The 17,853-nt window shown below is 35.4% G+C and overlaps 1 protein-coding gene across 1 annotated transcript; it reads left to right on the forward strand.

Moving 5' to 3' along the window:
* Positions 1 to 809: 809 nt before the first annotated feature.
* On the forward strand, positions 810 to 11,766 carry LOC114393405. Its single transcript, XM_028354746.1, has 2 exons — positions 810 to 980; positions 10,816 to 11,766. Exons 1-2 carry the CDS (start codon positions 908 to 910, stop codon positions 11,466 to 11,468), a joined length of 726 nt encoding a protein of 241 aa, XP_028210547.1. The 5' UTR covers positions 810 to 907; the 3' UTR covers positions 11,469 to 11,766.
* The last annotated feature ends 6,087 nt before the right edge of the window (positions 11,767 to 17,853 follow it).

Consider the following 17,853-nt stretch of genomic DNA (forward strand, 5'->3'; position numbering starts at 1 on the left):
AGTATTTATGTTGACGTGAGAGTCTCACGTACGGTTCCTTTGAGAAGGGTGTGTACCACCACCTATCAGGCCCACTACAAAATTATTTTAAAAATTTAGTCCCTCTTCACAATTAAATACATCTAAAATAATTTTTTTCCTGAAAAACAAAATATTTTTTATTTTATTTCCTATGTTTCTTTTATATAATTTAAATCAATTTTAAAATATTTTCAACACAATCAACTCTTCATACAAATTATCTTTATGTTATATGCAAATAACATGTTAACAAATAGCATTTATGTCACTTACAGTGAAATTATACAAACAACACCCTGACAAATATTATTTATTCACTTACAGTCTAATGATACAAACAACACTTTGACAAATAGTATTTATGTCACTTATAGTAAAATACCAATCCGTGCATCACACGGACTCTCCACTAGTACAAAATTAAATTGAAGTTTAACACCAACTATTACCAATGTCTTCATTGATGTTTTCATTATTAAATTATACAACTCCTTATACAACTCCTAATTATTGACAATCTTACATCTATTTAAATTACATACACCCCAACTAAGGTCTATTTATTCATCTCAAATTTTAATTCTTTATACATTCAAAAAAGAATTTAACTTTTTAATCTAATCACAATTTTCTTATTTAAAAACAAAACAAAATATAACAAATGTAGCATGTTCATTGAATTGAACTCGGGATATCTTGAACCACAAATAAGGAACATGCCACTAGACCAAATGGCCAGTTATAATTTTCGAGTTGCATATTTATTAATATTAATATTATTCTCACTCTAAGAAACCCCAACAAACAAAAACCCTTGCACAATATGGCCCTAAACTTGGAGTGTGTCGTGTGGTGTGAGACAGTGTAACTCGGAAGCGCAGCAGCAATGGCAAGAGCGACTCTCCTTCACTTGCTGCGGTCACAGAGCCTCCGCCACGTGTCCAAAAACGCTCCTTCAGGTTCTCTTCCTTTGCTATTATTGTATTTGTTTGCGCTCTTTCTCTTGTTGATTCTTCTGCATTCTCAACGTTACCGTGGATATGAACCTTAAAAGTTTTAAACTTTATTTGATCTCTTCGTGGGCTTTTTTTTTTTTTTTTCTTTTTTCTTTTTGTGGCATCCCAAGAACTGGGTCATGGGCACCATTGAATAAAGTTTGAAACTTTATAAGGTTTTTTTATCAACATGAGTCAGACATTAAAATCTGTTTTTAGGGGCAAGGGTTTAAAATTACTGGGGCGGTCGTAATTTTGATGTTTTTTTTTTTAATGTTGTGGGAAATTACAGACAGATATGTGGTCGATGTGTAGACCCAAAATACCTTGATTTTGCAGCCAAATTCATGGTCGTGAACCCTTTTTTTAAGAACTTGAACAGGGTTTTGGATCATTTTCATTTCTACTCTGTTATTGACTAATGTTGAGATGCAGATCATTGGTATGAACATAACAGTTTATGTCACAATGAATGATTACCTTGGTTGGATCATTTTCATGGAAATTTGTTCTGAAATTCTACTCTCAGTTTTTGACCAATGTTGAGATGTAGATCATTGGTATGAACATAACAGTCTCATGCCACAACACAATGAATGATTACCTTGGTTTGATTAAACTCATTAAAGTCGAGTTGTTAGTTCATGATTTTTACAGATCAAAATGTTAGTAGTCTTGTCTGAATTCAGAAACTTTTGGTGTGTGTAGTATATAAAGTTAGACTTTTTTCTTTCCTTATATATTATTATGCTTATGAAATTTCTGCAAATTTTCCAGTATAGCACAAAACAAAACTTTGTTTTTTTTTTTTTTTTTTTTGCATTTAAATCACTGAGGGTGAAAAGAAATGACTATTGGGGTAGTTATATATTACCTTTGGCTAAATTTGTAATTCATATAAACTTGGAAAATTATTATTTAATGAGAAAAATACAAGGGATTGTTTTCGTGGAAACCACTAAGATTGGGCTATTGGTGAGGGACTAGGGTAGTTTACATGAGGTAATAAGTTCAAACCTCATTGTCATATTTGTGTGGAAGAAAAGGTGGTTTTCTTTGAAACATAAACATTAGTTTTGTGGTACTTAAGTGCTAAGAAATAAGTCTCATAGATGCTGAGATCTAAAGGCGTTATGGCATATAGTAAATTGATACTCTTGGTATTATGAATGACTATATTTATAGTGTGTTTGGATCTGAGTTTGTGATACACGTTCTCTAATATTTCCACATCTAAAATCATCTAGTAACATAGAAGCAAGTTATTTATGCTTCAAGTTGATCTAACAACAACAACAATAACGCCTTATCCCACTAGGTGGGGTCGGCTACATGGATCAACTTCCGCCATAATGTTCTATCAAGTACTATACTTCTATCCAAATCATTAAGTTCGAGATCCTTTTTGATAACCTCTCTTATAGTCTTTTTGGGTCTTCCTCTGCCTCGAATTGTTTGCCTTCTCTCCATCTGGTCTACTCTCCTCATTACAGAGTCTACCGGTCTTCTCTCTACATGCCCAAACCACCTAAGTCTATTTTCCACCATCTTCTCTACAATAGGCGCTACTCCAACCCTCTCTCTAATAGCTTCGTTTTTAATTTTATCCTGTCGAGTCTTACCACACATCCACCGCAACATCCTCATCTCCGCTACACCTACTTTATTCTCATGTTGGCTCTTGATCGCCCAACATTCTGTTCCGTACAAAATCGCCGGTCTTACCGCAGTCCGATAAAACTTTCCCTTTAGCTTGATCGGTACCTTTGCATCACATAACACCCCCGATGCTTTTCTCCATTTCATCCATCCTGCTTGAATGCGATGATTCACATCCCCTTCAATTTCTCCATCATCCTGTATTACAGACCCAAGATATTTAAACCGTGTGACGTGAGGGATAATATGGTCTCCTATTTTCACCTCTGAGTTAGAAACCCTCCTTCTTTTGTTGAACTTACATTCCATATACTCCGATTTGCTTCTGCTTAGGCAAAAACCATGTGTTTCTAGAGCTCGTCTCCAAGTTTCCAACCTCTCATTCAACTCCTCCCTCGACTCTCCAAGGAGGACTATGTCATCTGCAAAAAGCATGCATCTCGGCGCTATCTCTTGGATTTGTTCCGTGAGGACCTCCAGAATTAAGGTAAAAAGGTAGGGGCTAAGGGTTGACCCTTGATGCAAACCAATTGTGATGGGAAAATCGTCTGACTCTCCACCCTGTGTCCTAACACTAGTCGATACCCTATCATACATATCTTGGATAGCTCGAATATATGCAACCCTAACCCCTTTCTTCTCTAGAGCTTTCCACAAAATCTCTCTAGGCACTCTATCATACGCTTTCTCCAAGTCAATAAAAAATCAAGTGCAAGTCTTGTTGGTCCATGCGATATTGCTCCATCACCCGCCGTAATAAATAGATCGCTTCCATGGTCGACCTTCCCTGCATGAAACCAAATTGATTCTCAGTAACTTGAGTCTCCTTTCTTAATCTCCGTTCGATCACTCTTTCCCATAATTTCATGGTATGACTCAAGAGCTTGATTCCCCTATAATTTGCACAATTTTGTATATCCCCCTTGTTCTTATAGATTGGCACTAACGTGCTTCTCCTCCATTCCTCCGGCATGCGTTTTGACCTCATAATTTCATTAAAGAGTTTGGTGAGCCACTCAAGACCTCTATCTCCAAGAGTTTTCCACACTTCAATAGGTATGTTGTCTGGCCTCACCGCCTTACCGTTACTCATTCTTTTCAACGCTTCCTTTACTTCCTGTTTCTGAATCCGACGATAGTACTTATAGTTCCGGTCCTCTTCTCTTATGTCTAGACTGCTAGAGTCATATCCATATCCATCATTAAATAAGTTGTGGAAATACGCCTTCCACCTTTCCTTGATATCTTTTTCATGCATTAAGACTTTGCCTTCTTCATCTTTAACACACTTTACTTGATCCAAATCTCTAGTCTTCCTCTCTCTACCCTTAGCAAGCCTATATATAGATCTTTCTCCGTCCCTGGTTCCTAGAGCTTGGTATAATCCGTCAAAAGCTTGGGCTCTTGCCTCACTTTTTTGAATGCCCAACCAAACATGCAGTTAATATATGGTTGTAATTGCTATCATCCTTTCATATGTGATTTGTTGACTTGCTGTATTTCTGTTACTAAGGATTAGGCTCTTCTAAAATATCACTTATGGGGAGTAGTTCTGAGTTTTTACATCTCTTTAGTATAATGGATGACTACTTGTAACTATCATGTTCTTTCAGTGGCATGTTTTCCATAGTTCTTCACTTAGTAAAAAGTCATGTCCTAATTCCAAGACCTCTAAAATATCTTTATATTAGTTTTCCTTCATGCTAAATTTTGTAACAGAATATAAGCTTTGGCTGTTATTCAAGGGAAGAAGCAACATAGAAAACCGTATACCCAGTTTTTTTTTTTTTTTTTTGTGTGTGTCCATTGTACTGTGTTTTAAAGAAAAAATTGAGTCTAACACATTTTTTTAAAAGCTCTTAAAAAGATCAGCTTATTGTTTATAACAAAAGGAAAACAAGTAGCTTAACAAAAACACTAAGTGAAAGAGCTTTAGAAAAACCTTGTTTCTTTTCTCTTTCTTCCTCTGCTCCCCCTGACTCTCTCTTTGCTCTCTCTCTTTCCCCACTCTATTCCTCTCTCTCCCTCTCTGATTTAACTAATGCATATACTTGAAAGAACTTGTGCATTGTCATGTGGCAAAAAATCTTATCTTACCCCTTTATGAGATTCTGTATAGTTACTATTTACGACTACTATTTAAAAATTCCTGGTTGAAACATATGTATACTTTCAGTGACCAAATCTTAAGAATACAATCAAAAAAAAGAAAAAAAACTGTCTCAAATTTTGTTGTTAGATTTGTGTAGTATGTTAAACTTCAATTTCTAGTATATTTATCCCAGTTATTCACAAATCCAGAGGTCTTCGTCTCCTAAATTGGCTTCATTTTGAGGCTTGAATTTAATAAAACGGGAACCAAACTGATCTCTAGTGGTCCTAAATTTTAGAAACCAAACTGACCATTGTGATAAATACTAGTTCAGGTCTTCAGGATGAAAATAGATGCAGGACCGCATATTATTCTCTAGTACAACCCTCTCGGAGTAAAGCCAGAGATGAATATCAGGGTTTTTGATATGTTAGAGAGAAGTCTTAAATTCAGTTAGTTTTCAGTTAGTTGTAAAAACTGTTTGTGGTTACTATTAGCTGTCTCTTCTTAGTTAGTTAGTATGCTATGATTCTGTTAGTTACTAACAGAATCAGTTAGTAATTGTTAGAGTCAGAGTTAGGCCTCATTGTGAACTCTGCTCTATATATAGACCTTTGTTGTAATCATCAAATCAATAATGAAAACACAATTATGATTTCTATCAGTTCTCTATCTCTCTCTAAATGTAACATGGTATCAAGAGCCTTCTGATTCTTCCACAAGCGTGGCAAGATCCTCCATTTCTTTCCTCTGAATCTTCCCTTCTTCAATGGATTCCCAACCTCACACACCTCGTACACCACCAATCTTGGCGACACCCAACTCAACAATCACACCTCTATCTTCTTTCAACTACAAGATTTCTGTCAAATTAGATGCAACAAACTATCTTGTATGGCTGCAACAGATTGAACCAGTCCTAAGGGCTCATTGCCTTCATCGTTTCTGTGTCATTCCTGAGATACCTCCTCAATACGCTTCGGAACACGATCGCCTTGCCAATATTGAAAACCCAGCTTTCAGCAACTGGGAATTACAGGACCAGCTCCTCTTAGCATGGCTGCAATCATCTCTTTCCCCTGCCATTCTTCCTTCTGTCATTGGTTGCAAGCACACATTCCAACTCTGGGAAAATATCCATCAATCCTTTCAATCGAAAACCAAGGCTCAGGCGCGACAATTGCGAACTCAGCTACGCACCACGAAGAAAGGATCATCTTCAATCTCTGAATTCTTGGCAAAAATCAAACACATTTCAGATTCGTTGACATCAATTGGTGAGTCTGTTTCCCTTCAAGATCAACTTGATGTAATTCTTGAAGGTCTTCCTAATGAATTTGAAAGTCTCGTAACCCTAATCAACTCAAAGATCGAATGGTTCGATTTAGAGGAAATTAGGGCCCTTCTTCTGGCTCATGAGCAGCGATTGGACAAGGCGCGTATCACTGAAGAAGCTGCATCCCTCAATTTTACTCAATCTCAGCCAAATTCAAAAACCCCCAATTCTGTGAACCCTAATTCTGCGACAGAAACCCAGATTGCTCCTCAAGCCAATTGGACAACTGGGAACTCAAATTCAGGCAATTACGACTCTCAAAACAACAATTTCAAGAACAACAATCAATCTAGAGGCCGTGGAGGAAGAAATGACCGTGGCAATCGTGGTGGTTGTGGGGGTCGTTCCACTGTTCAATGTCAAGTCTGTCATCGCACAGGCCATGATGCTTCCTACTGTTATCACAGGTTTAATGCTGCTTATGGAAGCAATCAACCTTATGTTCATGGCAACCCTTATCAGTATGTAAGGAACACTACACCAAATAACAACAATTGGGCTCAAAGTAACCCTCAGTGGCAGCAAGCAGCACCTCAGGCCAACTTCACTGGATATGCACCTCAGACCAATTTCACTGGTTATGCCATGCACCCTACCATGAACAACAATCTTGACACAGCTGCTACTCAGCATGTTACTCTCATGCAACCTCCTCCAGGCTCTGCTCCTCCTCCTTCTCACCTTGAGCACATATTCCTTGGCAATGGTCAAGGTTTGCGTGTCACTGGAATTTCCTCTTATGCTTTTCCTTCACCTTCTCATCCTCATCATACATTGCATTTAAATAATGTTTTGCATGTTCCTAGCATCAACAAAAATCTGATCAGTGTTTCAAAATTTGCATCTGATAATAATGCATACATTCAATTTCATCCATCTCACTTTGTCATGAAATCTCAGGACAATGATCAAATCTTGCTTCAAGGAAAATTGGACAAGGCTGGACTTTATCCCATTCACTCTTAGTCATCAACTACTTCTAGTCTTTCTTCTAGACACCATTCTGTTCATTCTATTGTAACTAGTCACAATGACTTGTATTTTCAATGGCATCACAGGCTAGGCCATACAAATCTAGACACTATGAATAATGTCTTGAAATCATGTAATATGCCTACATTCAATAAAAACAAAACTGATTTTTGTATCTCTTGTTGTCTGGGCAAGTCACACAGATTGCCTTCCCAACTGTCTCAAAGCACTTATAATTCTCCTCGAGTTAATTTATTGTGATTTATGGGGTCCAGCCCCCATGCAGTCCTCTATGGGCTACAAATACTACATCTCATTCATTGATGCTTTTAGCAAATATATTTGGGTCTATTTTCTTCATGACAAATCAGAAACACTTACTATTTTCAAACAATTCAAAACATTAGCTGAATTACAGCTTAACACTAAGATAAAAGCCATTCAATCTGACTGGGGGGGTGAATTCAGAAGTTTTACATCATATCTCAGTCAGTTAGGAATCATTCATCGCATTATCTGTCCTCACACCCACCATCAGAATGGTGTGGTCGAAAGAAAGCATAGGCACATTGTGGAGATGGGCCTCTCCTTACTCTCCCACTCCTCTCTCCCTTATCATTACTGGGACCATGCTTTTCATACTGCTGTGTACATCATAAACAGACTCCCTGCATCTCATAATCATTGCATTCCCCTCAAAGTTCTATTCAATAATGTTCCTGATTATAACTTCCTCAGAGCCTTTGGTTGTGCTTGTTATCCTCTTCTAACCCCTTACAACAATCCTAAGTTCCAATATAGGTCAAAAGAATGCATCTTTCTGGGCTATTCTACTTCTCACAGGGGTTACAAGTGTCTTGACAATAAGTCTGGCCGCATCTATATCTCCAAGGATGTGTTGTTTAATGAGAAGCACTTCCCTTATCAAATCACTCCACCTACCACCTGCTCTCCTAACCAAACAGTCACATCAGCAGCTCCCCTTGGAGTTGTCAACCATATTCCCCTACAAACTCCTCACACACCAAACAATCTCACACCAAACAAGCAACCTACTCCTCACACACCAACTACCTTTCCCAGCCACACATCTTCACCATACATCAGTGCCTCTGCCTCTCCAACTCCAACCTTACCCTCCACAGCTTCCTCCACCATTGATCCTAACTCCACTCCCACTTCCTCTCCTTCACCTACAACCAACACCCATCATATGCTTACAAGATCCAAAACTGGCCATCTCAAACCTCCTCTCTTTCCCACAATCAATCTAACAACCATTGAACCAACCACTGTGCAGCAAGCTCTTTCATCTATCCACTGGACTGAAGCTATGCAACAAGAGTATCAAGCTCTTCAAGCTAACAAAACATGGAGCTTGGTACCTCTTCCTCCTCATAAAAGAGCCATCGGGTGCAAATGGATTTTCAGGATCAAAGAGAACCCGGATGGTACCATAAACAAATATAAAGCACGCTTGGTCGCCAAAGGATTCAACTAGAAATATGGTCAAGATTACAGTGACACCTACTCTCCAGTGGTGAAACCAATCACAGTGAGAACTGTCCTCACCATTGCTCTTACTTCCAAATGGCCCCTTATTCAACTTGATGTCAACAATGCCTTTCTTAATGGGCAACTCCATGAAGATGTCTACATGCAACAGCCTCAAGGCTTTATTTAGGGTGAATCCACTCTTGTATGCAAACTTCACAAGGCAATATATGGTTTAAAACAAGCCCCAAGGGCTTGGTATGAGAGTTTGACAAATACTCTCATCTCCTTTGGTTTTCAACAATCCAAGTGTGATCCCTCTCTTCTCATATTCAACAAACATGGCTGTTGCCTGCTTATTCTCATTTATGTAGATGATATAATCATCACGGGTTCCTCCAACACTGCTATTAACCTCATTGTGAACAAGTTGAATGCTACCTTTTCTCTTAAGCAGCTTGGCACTCTTGAGTACTTTCTGGGCATAGAATGCAAGCTTACTCCATCTGGTGCTCTTCATTTATCTCAAGCTAAATACATTAGAGATATACTTCACAGAGCAGGCATGGAAGACTGCAAAGGGATTTCCACTCCTTTACCTGCAAATCTTAAGTTGTCCAAAACTGGTGCTGACCCCTTTGACAACCCCACTCTGTACAGAAGCATTGTAGGAGTCCTGCAGTATGCTACAATTATCAGACCTGAACTTGGATACTCAGTCAACAAGGTGTGTCAGTTTTTCGCTCAGCCACTGGTCTATCATTGGAGTGCAGTCAAAAGGATCTTAAGATACTTAAAGGGCTCCATTGATCATGGTCTCACCCTTCTGCCTGCCACCACCAGTGCCCCTCTCAGCATTAATGCTTTCTGTGATGCAGATTGGGCCTCTGATATTGATGATAGGAGGTCCACTTCAGGTGCTTGTATCTTTTTTGGTCCTAATCTTGTGTCCTGGTGATCTAAAAAGCAAACTCTGGTTGCTAAATCTAGTGCAGAGGCCGAATACAGGAGCCTAGCACATGCTGCATCTGAAGTTCTATGGCTCCAGTCTCTTCTCCATGAGCTCAAAGTTCCCATCCCTCCTCCAGTTATCTATTGTGACAACCAAAGTGCTGTTGCTATTAGTCACAAACCTGTGCTTCACTCCAGAACGGAACACATGGAATTAGACATTTTTTTTGTGAGGGAAAAGGTTCTGAACAAGTCTTTGGTTGTTTCCTACATTCCTGCACAACTCCAAGTTGCTGACATACTTACCAAATCACTCAGCAAGCATTTGTTCTACAACTTCCGCTCCAAACTCAGAGTACTTAGTACTGCTGAGCTTGTGGGGGGAGTGTTAGAGAGAAGTCTTAAATTCAGTTAGTTTTCAGTTAGTTGTAAAAACTGTTTGTGGTTACTATTAGCTGTCTCTTCTTAGTTAGTTAGTATGCTGTGATTCTGTTAGTTACTAACAGAATCAGTTAGTAATTGTTAGAGTCAGAGTTAGGCCTCATTGTGAACTCTGCTCTATATATAGACCTTTATTGTAATCATCAAATCAATAATGAAAACACAATTATGATTTCTATCAGTTCTCTATCTCTCTCTAAATGTAACATGATATACCCTGACCCCTCTCTACTCTCATCGAGACCAATCCTTTATCAAATGGCAAGACAAATGTCCTCTCCTCTCTTCTATTTTATTATATTTTATTTTCTACATGTGATGTCCTACCCTTTTTGACTGTCTAATGCCAACCTACTAACTAATGTGGTTTTAAGGTTATTTGACACCTTTGATCTTATGGAACTTGCTCAATTGAATCATGGGTTCTGGTTTGATTTGGTTCCAGGCCATGGTTCATCATTTTTTTCAGTTCTTGCCAAATGCTAATACCCTGTCAACTATTTAAAAAATTATAAATAAATAAATAAATAAATAAATTAAATGACACAAAGTAGTAGTACATAGCAGAAACAGACTATTTCATGCATAACTTCAGATCAGGATCCAATAAATAACTCTAAACATCCAACACATAATCTGGAGATAGAAAAATGTCTGGGTTATGTTTATAGTGAACCAATGATCACTCATGTAATGAATTTAATGGTTCCTTCACATAATGCTCTCTTGAGGAAACAGTGAAACACCTCTTATATTGCTAATTACTATTTTATTCTTGCCAGTCTTAAAATGTACAGCATAACTATTAATGTTTTTTTTTTTTTTTTGTGTATGCATTTGTTTCCATGGTACAGCATATCGTTGTTTTGGGTCCTCTACCTGTCAACGACCCATTAGCCCCAATCCATCATTCAAAACTTCCTCCCATCTTGCTATTTTCCAAAGAAGATGGGCATCACAAATCCCAACTACAGAGGAAGACGACAAGATTAGCATCGGACCTCGTAGTGGAGGACAACCAGGGGAGGGTGACAAGGAAACTGGAGTCGTTTATTATGGCCCGATCTCAAACACCATAAAGAAAGTAAAACTTCTGTCTCTCTCAACTTGTTGCCTTTCGGTATCTCTTGGTCCGGTCATAACCTTCATGACATCCCCCGATATGAATGTCATCCTGAAAGGTGCAGTAGCATCTTCTGTGATATTCTTGAGTGCTACTACCACCGCTGCCCTCCATTGGTTTGTTAGCCCGTATGTTCACAAGCTCAGGTGGCAGCCAGGTTCGGACAGCTTTGAGGTGGAGATGCTGTCCTGGCTGGCAACTTACATTCCAAAGACTATCAAGTTTTCTGATATTCGACCACCGCAAACCAATAGGCCTTTTGTGACATTTAAGGCCAATGGGAATTTTTACTTCGTGGATGCAGAGCACTGTCACAATAAGGCACTTCTGGCTAGACTGACCCCAAAAGAAGTGAGTAATGAGTCTCCTTTCAAGAACTTGTGATTTGAAACATACTGTTGTGAGCTCGCGGTATTTTACTGTTAGCATTAGAAGAGTATGCTATAGCCCTGCTTTAATTTCTGTCTGTGGCTGGAATTTGTTTTATACTTTTTGAGATTTGATCTCTTGATCTGATACCATAAACTGTTAGGTTTGCTTAATTGCTTAATAAATTAGTAGCAGTGGCATTTTGCAAACATCATATATGGGGAGAGTATTTTGTACAAATGTGATTTTGTGCAAGTTTTTGTCAAAATGATTGATGATATCCTCTACTAATTTATTGTTGTTTAGGTCCTTCTATATATGTTTTATCATATGGTTGGGATTAATATTGCTTACATGATCATCTTTTATTTGTTAGCGATCCTCTTTTTAACACTTTCTTTTCAACCTATTATATGTTGTTTATATGGGTCCTATTAGTTTGGGAATAAAACTCATATTTAGTAGGATTCGCATGAATTTTATTTAATAAAAGTCAAAAAAGGATGTTAAAAAGTTTATCGATGGCATTTCTTTATATATTTTCTTGATATGGTAGCACGGTTGTCATGACTATTTCTGTACGAAGTAATTAAGTCATGCTTTGAGGTTCTTTCTGTCGGTTAATATAAGGAAAAGTGAAGAAAGAATAGTGGAATTTCGGTTTAAAAACCACATTACTATATCACTTCTGTGATTTTACTTGTATCACAATTCTGATTGACTCGGGCATTATTCAAAGGTTTTATTTAGATGGGACATTTAGTGAAGGTAATAAAATTCTTATACAGGATTTAAAGTTCATATTAAACATAATCTAGTTTAGATGGAAAATGAAAGAATTTTAGGAAAACATTGATATTTGAATTGAATATTTGTATACAAATTTTGAATATATACTAGCAAGCCTTCTCATCTGGACATTTTTTTAAAATTTAAGTAGAATTTTAAAAATGAAAATAAAAATATTTAAAATTATAAGAAAGTTTATATAATTAATTTAAAGTAATGAGTAAATAATAAAAAGTTTAGAATTAAGTAGGAAATAATTTTTTAAATATAATTTATAAAAATAATCTAAGAATAGGAGTTGCTTAATTTTGAAATGAAAACAATTCATATAAAACGAAAAATTGTAAAATAATAAATTCTAATATTTAAAAATAATGTAACATTTTTTAAATAGTTAATAATTTATTTTTAAGAATATGAAAATGAATATTAAATAAAAACTTATTACCTGTAGTAATATAAAGAATATAATATGCTTTTTATGTTAAAAGATTGTGGAAATATAGACATCAATAAAATAATATAGAAATTGATAAATGAAATTTGGTAAAAGGTGTGTCTAAATGTATTGTAATTAATAATTAAAATTATATTTAAAATATGTTAAAAAGTATAGTATTGACTATTAACATAATCCAAAGGATTAATGATTTATTTAACGAGAAAATTTATATTTGATTTTCATTTCATGCAAAATTTATTTAAATTAATAATAATCACAAAACACTAATGAAATTTAAATTTTAAATTAATAATAATCACAAAACACTAATGAAATTTGTCTCTGATTCAGTGGATAATTTTTGACAGAGCACGAAAAAAAGTATTAACTATTAACATTTCTCCCAGTTTATAAGTGCCTAGTCATATTAAGGCCGGCGTCAATGGTAACTTGTCATATGAGGCCGGGATACTGCTATGCGCACCCACTAAAATTGTAGGTACACCCAGTATAAGCTCAATTCAAGTTTTTTTTTTTTAAAATATTTGTGATGAATTAATGACCCAAGCAAGAATCAAACTTGTGACTTTCAGGTTATTAGTACAACGCACTAACTAACTGAGCTAATGAACTAATTATATTATAAAATAAATAATGTTTCTATACATAATACTAAAATTTCTAATGTATTTAATACGCATGTAAATTTAAATAATAAATTTTGTGATAATTAATTTTGATATAACTCATGAATTATTTAATTTGTATATTTTTTATAAATAAAAAATATTTACTATTACAAAATTTAATATATATTAAATTTTGTAATAGTAATTTTTTTTAATGCGCAAATGAGTAATTTAAAATATTAATAATTAAAAAAATAAAACTTTAAGGAATTAGAAAAACCAAAAAACCAATACGGATGAAATTCATCCGTATGCTTTATACGAATGAACTTCATATTTACGGGTCAACTTTATCCGTATAATTCATACGGATCAAGTTGATCTGTATGTGAAAAATTTGTTTACGGATCAACACTCAACCAGAAAAAGCAACTTAAAAAGAAACAACAAACCAGGGACATTTTGGACATTAATAAAAAATGCTGGGTGCACCAACAATACTATTGGGTGCACCTAGCAACACCCATGAGGCTGTGTTCGTTTTAATGAAAAGAAAAGTGAAAGAAAGCAAAAACTCAAACTTTCCCTTGTTTGTTAGAGGAGACAGTTACACTACAGTATGTATGATTTTGGTGGGCTCCTTTCAAATTTTGATTTTTTTCACACAAATAAAATAAAAAATTTGCTAAAATAATACAATCCAAAAATTATTTATACAAATGATGTAAAATACTATTTATGATGAGAAATTGATCCCCCCAAAATCGATTTCTCACCTTCATTTTCTAAAACATTATGAAATTAGTTTCTCATAACGTTTATTTTTTTTTTCTAGAAGAACTTTACAAAATCGGTTCACCATAAATCGATTTCGTAAGACGTTCTTTTTTTTTTTTTATAAAAAGACAATTCAAAATGTGAATTATTATTTTTGTTTTATATTTATTTTTTGTTTTTTACTTGAGTTTTTTTTAAATTGTTTTCTTATTTTTTGTTACAGTTATTTTAAATTAACTTCTTTTTGGTTTTAATTATATATATATATATATATATATATATTAATTTATAAAAAATATAATTTATCTAGAATAATATTTAAGAAAATGCATATATTTAATTACTCAATATAAATATAATTTAGTTATATATTTATAAAACATATAATCTCATATGGTTTATATTGTATTTAAATTTAGTTAAATATTTTTCTTGTTATGATTTATAACTATTATATGGAAAAATATTAAAAAAAACATTTTAAATTTTGGTTGATATGATTTACATTATATTTTTATAAATTTTTTTACTTATTTAAAATATTTTTCACAAAAAATGTATATATTATTAAGTGATCATATATTTTCTTACTTATTAATTTTAATTTGTTTTAGTTAGATGATTAAATGAGCAAAATAAGATAAAACAAGCTAGGATGTGTGATGGGACTGGACAGGTGCAACGTTTCTAGATTTTGTTATTCCCATAAGTCCATAAGCAATAGTTAGTTTCATTAGAATTGAAGGTTGGTAATAATAGTTTGGCCTCTTTCCCCTATAAAGCAGGTAGTGATAGCTCTTACAACTCCTACTACAAGCCAAATAGGGATCACAGACGAATTTCTCCCTCAATGCAATGCACCGGCCACGAGAGTGTTTTCGTTCCTTTGGATTTTCATTTTATTTGATTATTAAAATACATATTTGAAATAAAAAAACATATGTAACCAACAAGTTGAATTGAACTAAAATATTTAAAACACAAAATATTTTAAAATTACCAACAACAGAACAAAATATTTAAATTTGAAAAAATACAACAAAATTTTTAAAATACAAAGAATATGACATAAATTCAACGTTGTTGGCTTGAACTTACATGGTGGGGGCAATTTTTCTTTGAATAACCTAGGATGTAACACACAAAACATTGCTTTGGTTGACCCAATTCTTGAATATCCATTTCGGTGTGGATAAGAGACAAGACAGGACAACCATTAGTATTTCTTTTCTTGTCATTGGATCGTGACACGGTGGCCAATACACTTCATTATGCAATTCTCCAAACAATCCTCTATATATGTTGGAGACACTTTCCAACGTATACACATAATGTATGTAGTTCTTGTACTCAGATGAGCATCCTTACAAGAAGGAATAACATGAGAACAAGGCATGTGCAATTTCTGGAATTTGCCATAGTCGCACCACCTTTCATCTAGCCTGACAGTGAAATCTCCAGTGGGCTGAACCTCTCTCGGGTTTATTGTCTCCTAGACCAAGAACCGTGTGTCGTATCAATCAAACTCAAGAACAGTGTGAGCATTTTGCCTTTCTTTGTGCGTCTTCGATGACATTGTTTAGTACATGTGTATAAACTTGGCTAGATGTAAGCGTTGTTACGACTTCTCTCCCTCTTTCATTGGACAATGCATTACACCTTAGATATGTTAATTTTACTAACACATTTATTGGCATATTTCTTGATTTCTTGAGTATCGAATTAATCAACTCAACAAGAATGGTGGTCGTGTGCCCCCATCATCGACCACCATCCCATGCGAGAGTTCATTTTTCTTGCGGAATCTCATTGAACCAATTAATTGCTTCATTAGCATATGCTTCCTCCCTTAGAATGCTATAGTAGTGATTGAGCATAGGCTCTATCCTTGCATATGCTGAGTAGTTATAAACATATAATTTTAATATTGTGAATAGTACAAAATGAAGTGATATTTAATAGGAAGAGAAAGAAGTTTGACACTCACTCATATTGATTTTTTGATGGCATTGTTCTTGTATCTCCTCATGTAATTATGTGCAATGTGTCAAATGCAGAACACATGCATAGAATTCTGTGTCGTCCACCCACTATCACGTCTTGAGTAGCCACTATTTATTGACTTGTTCTCTTTCAAATCAAACATAGACCATGTTGTGGAGTAACATGCCTTTTTAAATTTTGTAGAAAGAAGAGTCATGCTCTTGTTGATTCACTTTCGACAACAACAAAAGCTATTGGAAGGATTTTATTGTTGTCATCTTGTGCAACTGCCACAAGGAGGGTCCCCTTGTACTTATCGTACAATCATGTTCCATTGACCTGAACCACAAGCTTGTAATATTGAAATCCATTGATACACGTTCTGAAACTCTAAAAAAACGATGGAACATGACGAAACCCTCTATTGCTTGACCTCTTTGTGGTGACATTGGCAGTGTTTCCTCTTCCACGACCATACTAGGAAGAAATTGCTGCATAGCTTGTAACAATCTTGATAAATCATGGTACGATCTTTCCCAGCTGCCGTAGATGTTTTCAATATCCTTTTGCTTTGCCAATAATGTTTTGCAATAGTGGTGGTGTATCTGTCAATGCTTTTGATGAATGCTATCAAGGTTGGCATTGAAGTTGATGGGTCATTTTCAATCAAGTTATGGATGCTTTTACTAATGAGCAAGTATGACAACTTTGCATGATCTTGTGAGATTGATGGATTTGAACATGTATGGGGTTCACAAAGCTTTCTTATTTCCCACTGCTTACTTGCAAGGATGTATGATGTCCTGCACTTCCAAGCACAATTGTTGTCATCACAAATGACAATTAGCTTTGTTGGGTTTGATAGTTATGTCTTATAGTTAGCTCATTTGCTCACATGATACTGTGCAAAACATGTTATACTTCTTGTTTTACCAGGCAACACATCCCTTCAAAGAGAGTCTCCATCGAATGTTGGACTTCTTCGCGATCCAAGCTATGGCTGTATTCAGAATCTTAAAAATTGGATTCTTCATAATTTTGCATGTGTGGTGGTATGTAGTATGGTGGTATGGTTGTGATTGGTCAAATAGGCTAAACTTCTTCCTCATCATCTTCCTCTTGGGATTGATTATGTAGAACTTTGTCTTCATCCTCACTAGAGGGATTGAGTTATTTGTTAAGTCAGGCTCTGTTGTAAACTCAAGCTCAGTTGGTAGGGTTGATAAGGTAGACTCTATTGTAGGAATACTCAAGTATGGGTGAGGTTGATCCTCAGTAGCATCAATTGCTTGTGTGTTTAAGAAATTGGTGGGAAATGGTGCAGAAACAAGTTGGGTAAAAGAAAATGTGTTTAGTTCAAATAAATTTTGTTGTGGTTGGGTTAAAGCAAAAGTGTCTTGGGTTGCATCGGATGTGTGTGAATAATGAAACTGAGGATAATATCGTGGTTGATGAGGTACTAGTTCAGGGTTTGGGGTGGGAAGTGTATTCCGCTTGATGTTTGCATACAATTCACAACATTGAAGAATGTCAGTCTGGCGAATAACAAAAATCATACATTTCACATCTTCATCGTAAACAAGTTGGACTGCAATAAATTTCAGCATTTCATGCCCTATTACTTGTGGATATCAAAACGAAATATCACATACTTGGTCCAATGGTTGAAGATGAAGCCTTTCGTGGATTTTTCTTTTCAAGGCTTCAAGTGTGAGGCCCCGCTTTGTTTGAAAGAACAATGGGTGGAGGCATTGAAACATATCCCTTTCATCTGTTTTGA

Source organism: Glycine soja, chromosome 17, assembly GCF_004193775.1.
Source record: "Glycine soja cultivar W05 chromosome 17, ASM419377v2, whole genome shotgun sequence".
Lineage (NCBI taxonomy): Eukaryota > Viridiplantae > Streptophyta > Magnoliopsida > Fabales > Fabaceae > Glycine > Glycine soja.

Bases quoted from the DNA above. Each gene is read 5' to 3' on its own strand.
- LOC114393405 (XM_028354746.1), top strand. From the start codon at position 908: ATGGCAAGAGCGACTCTCCTTCACTTGCTGCGGTCACAGAGCCTCCGC. The intron at 981-10,815 runs GTTCTCTTCCTT...TCCATGGTACAG, and splicing joins GTCCAAAAACGCTCCTTCAG to CATATCGTTGTTTTGGGTCC.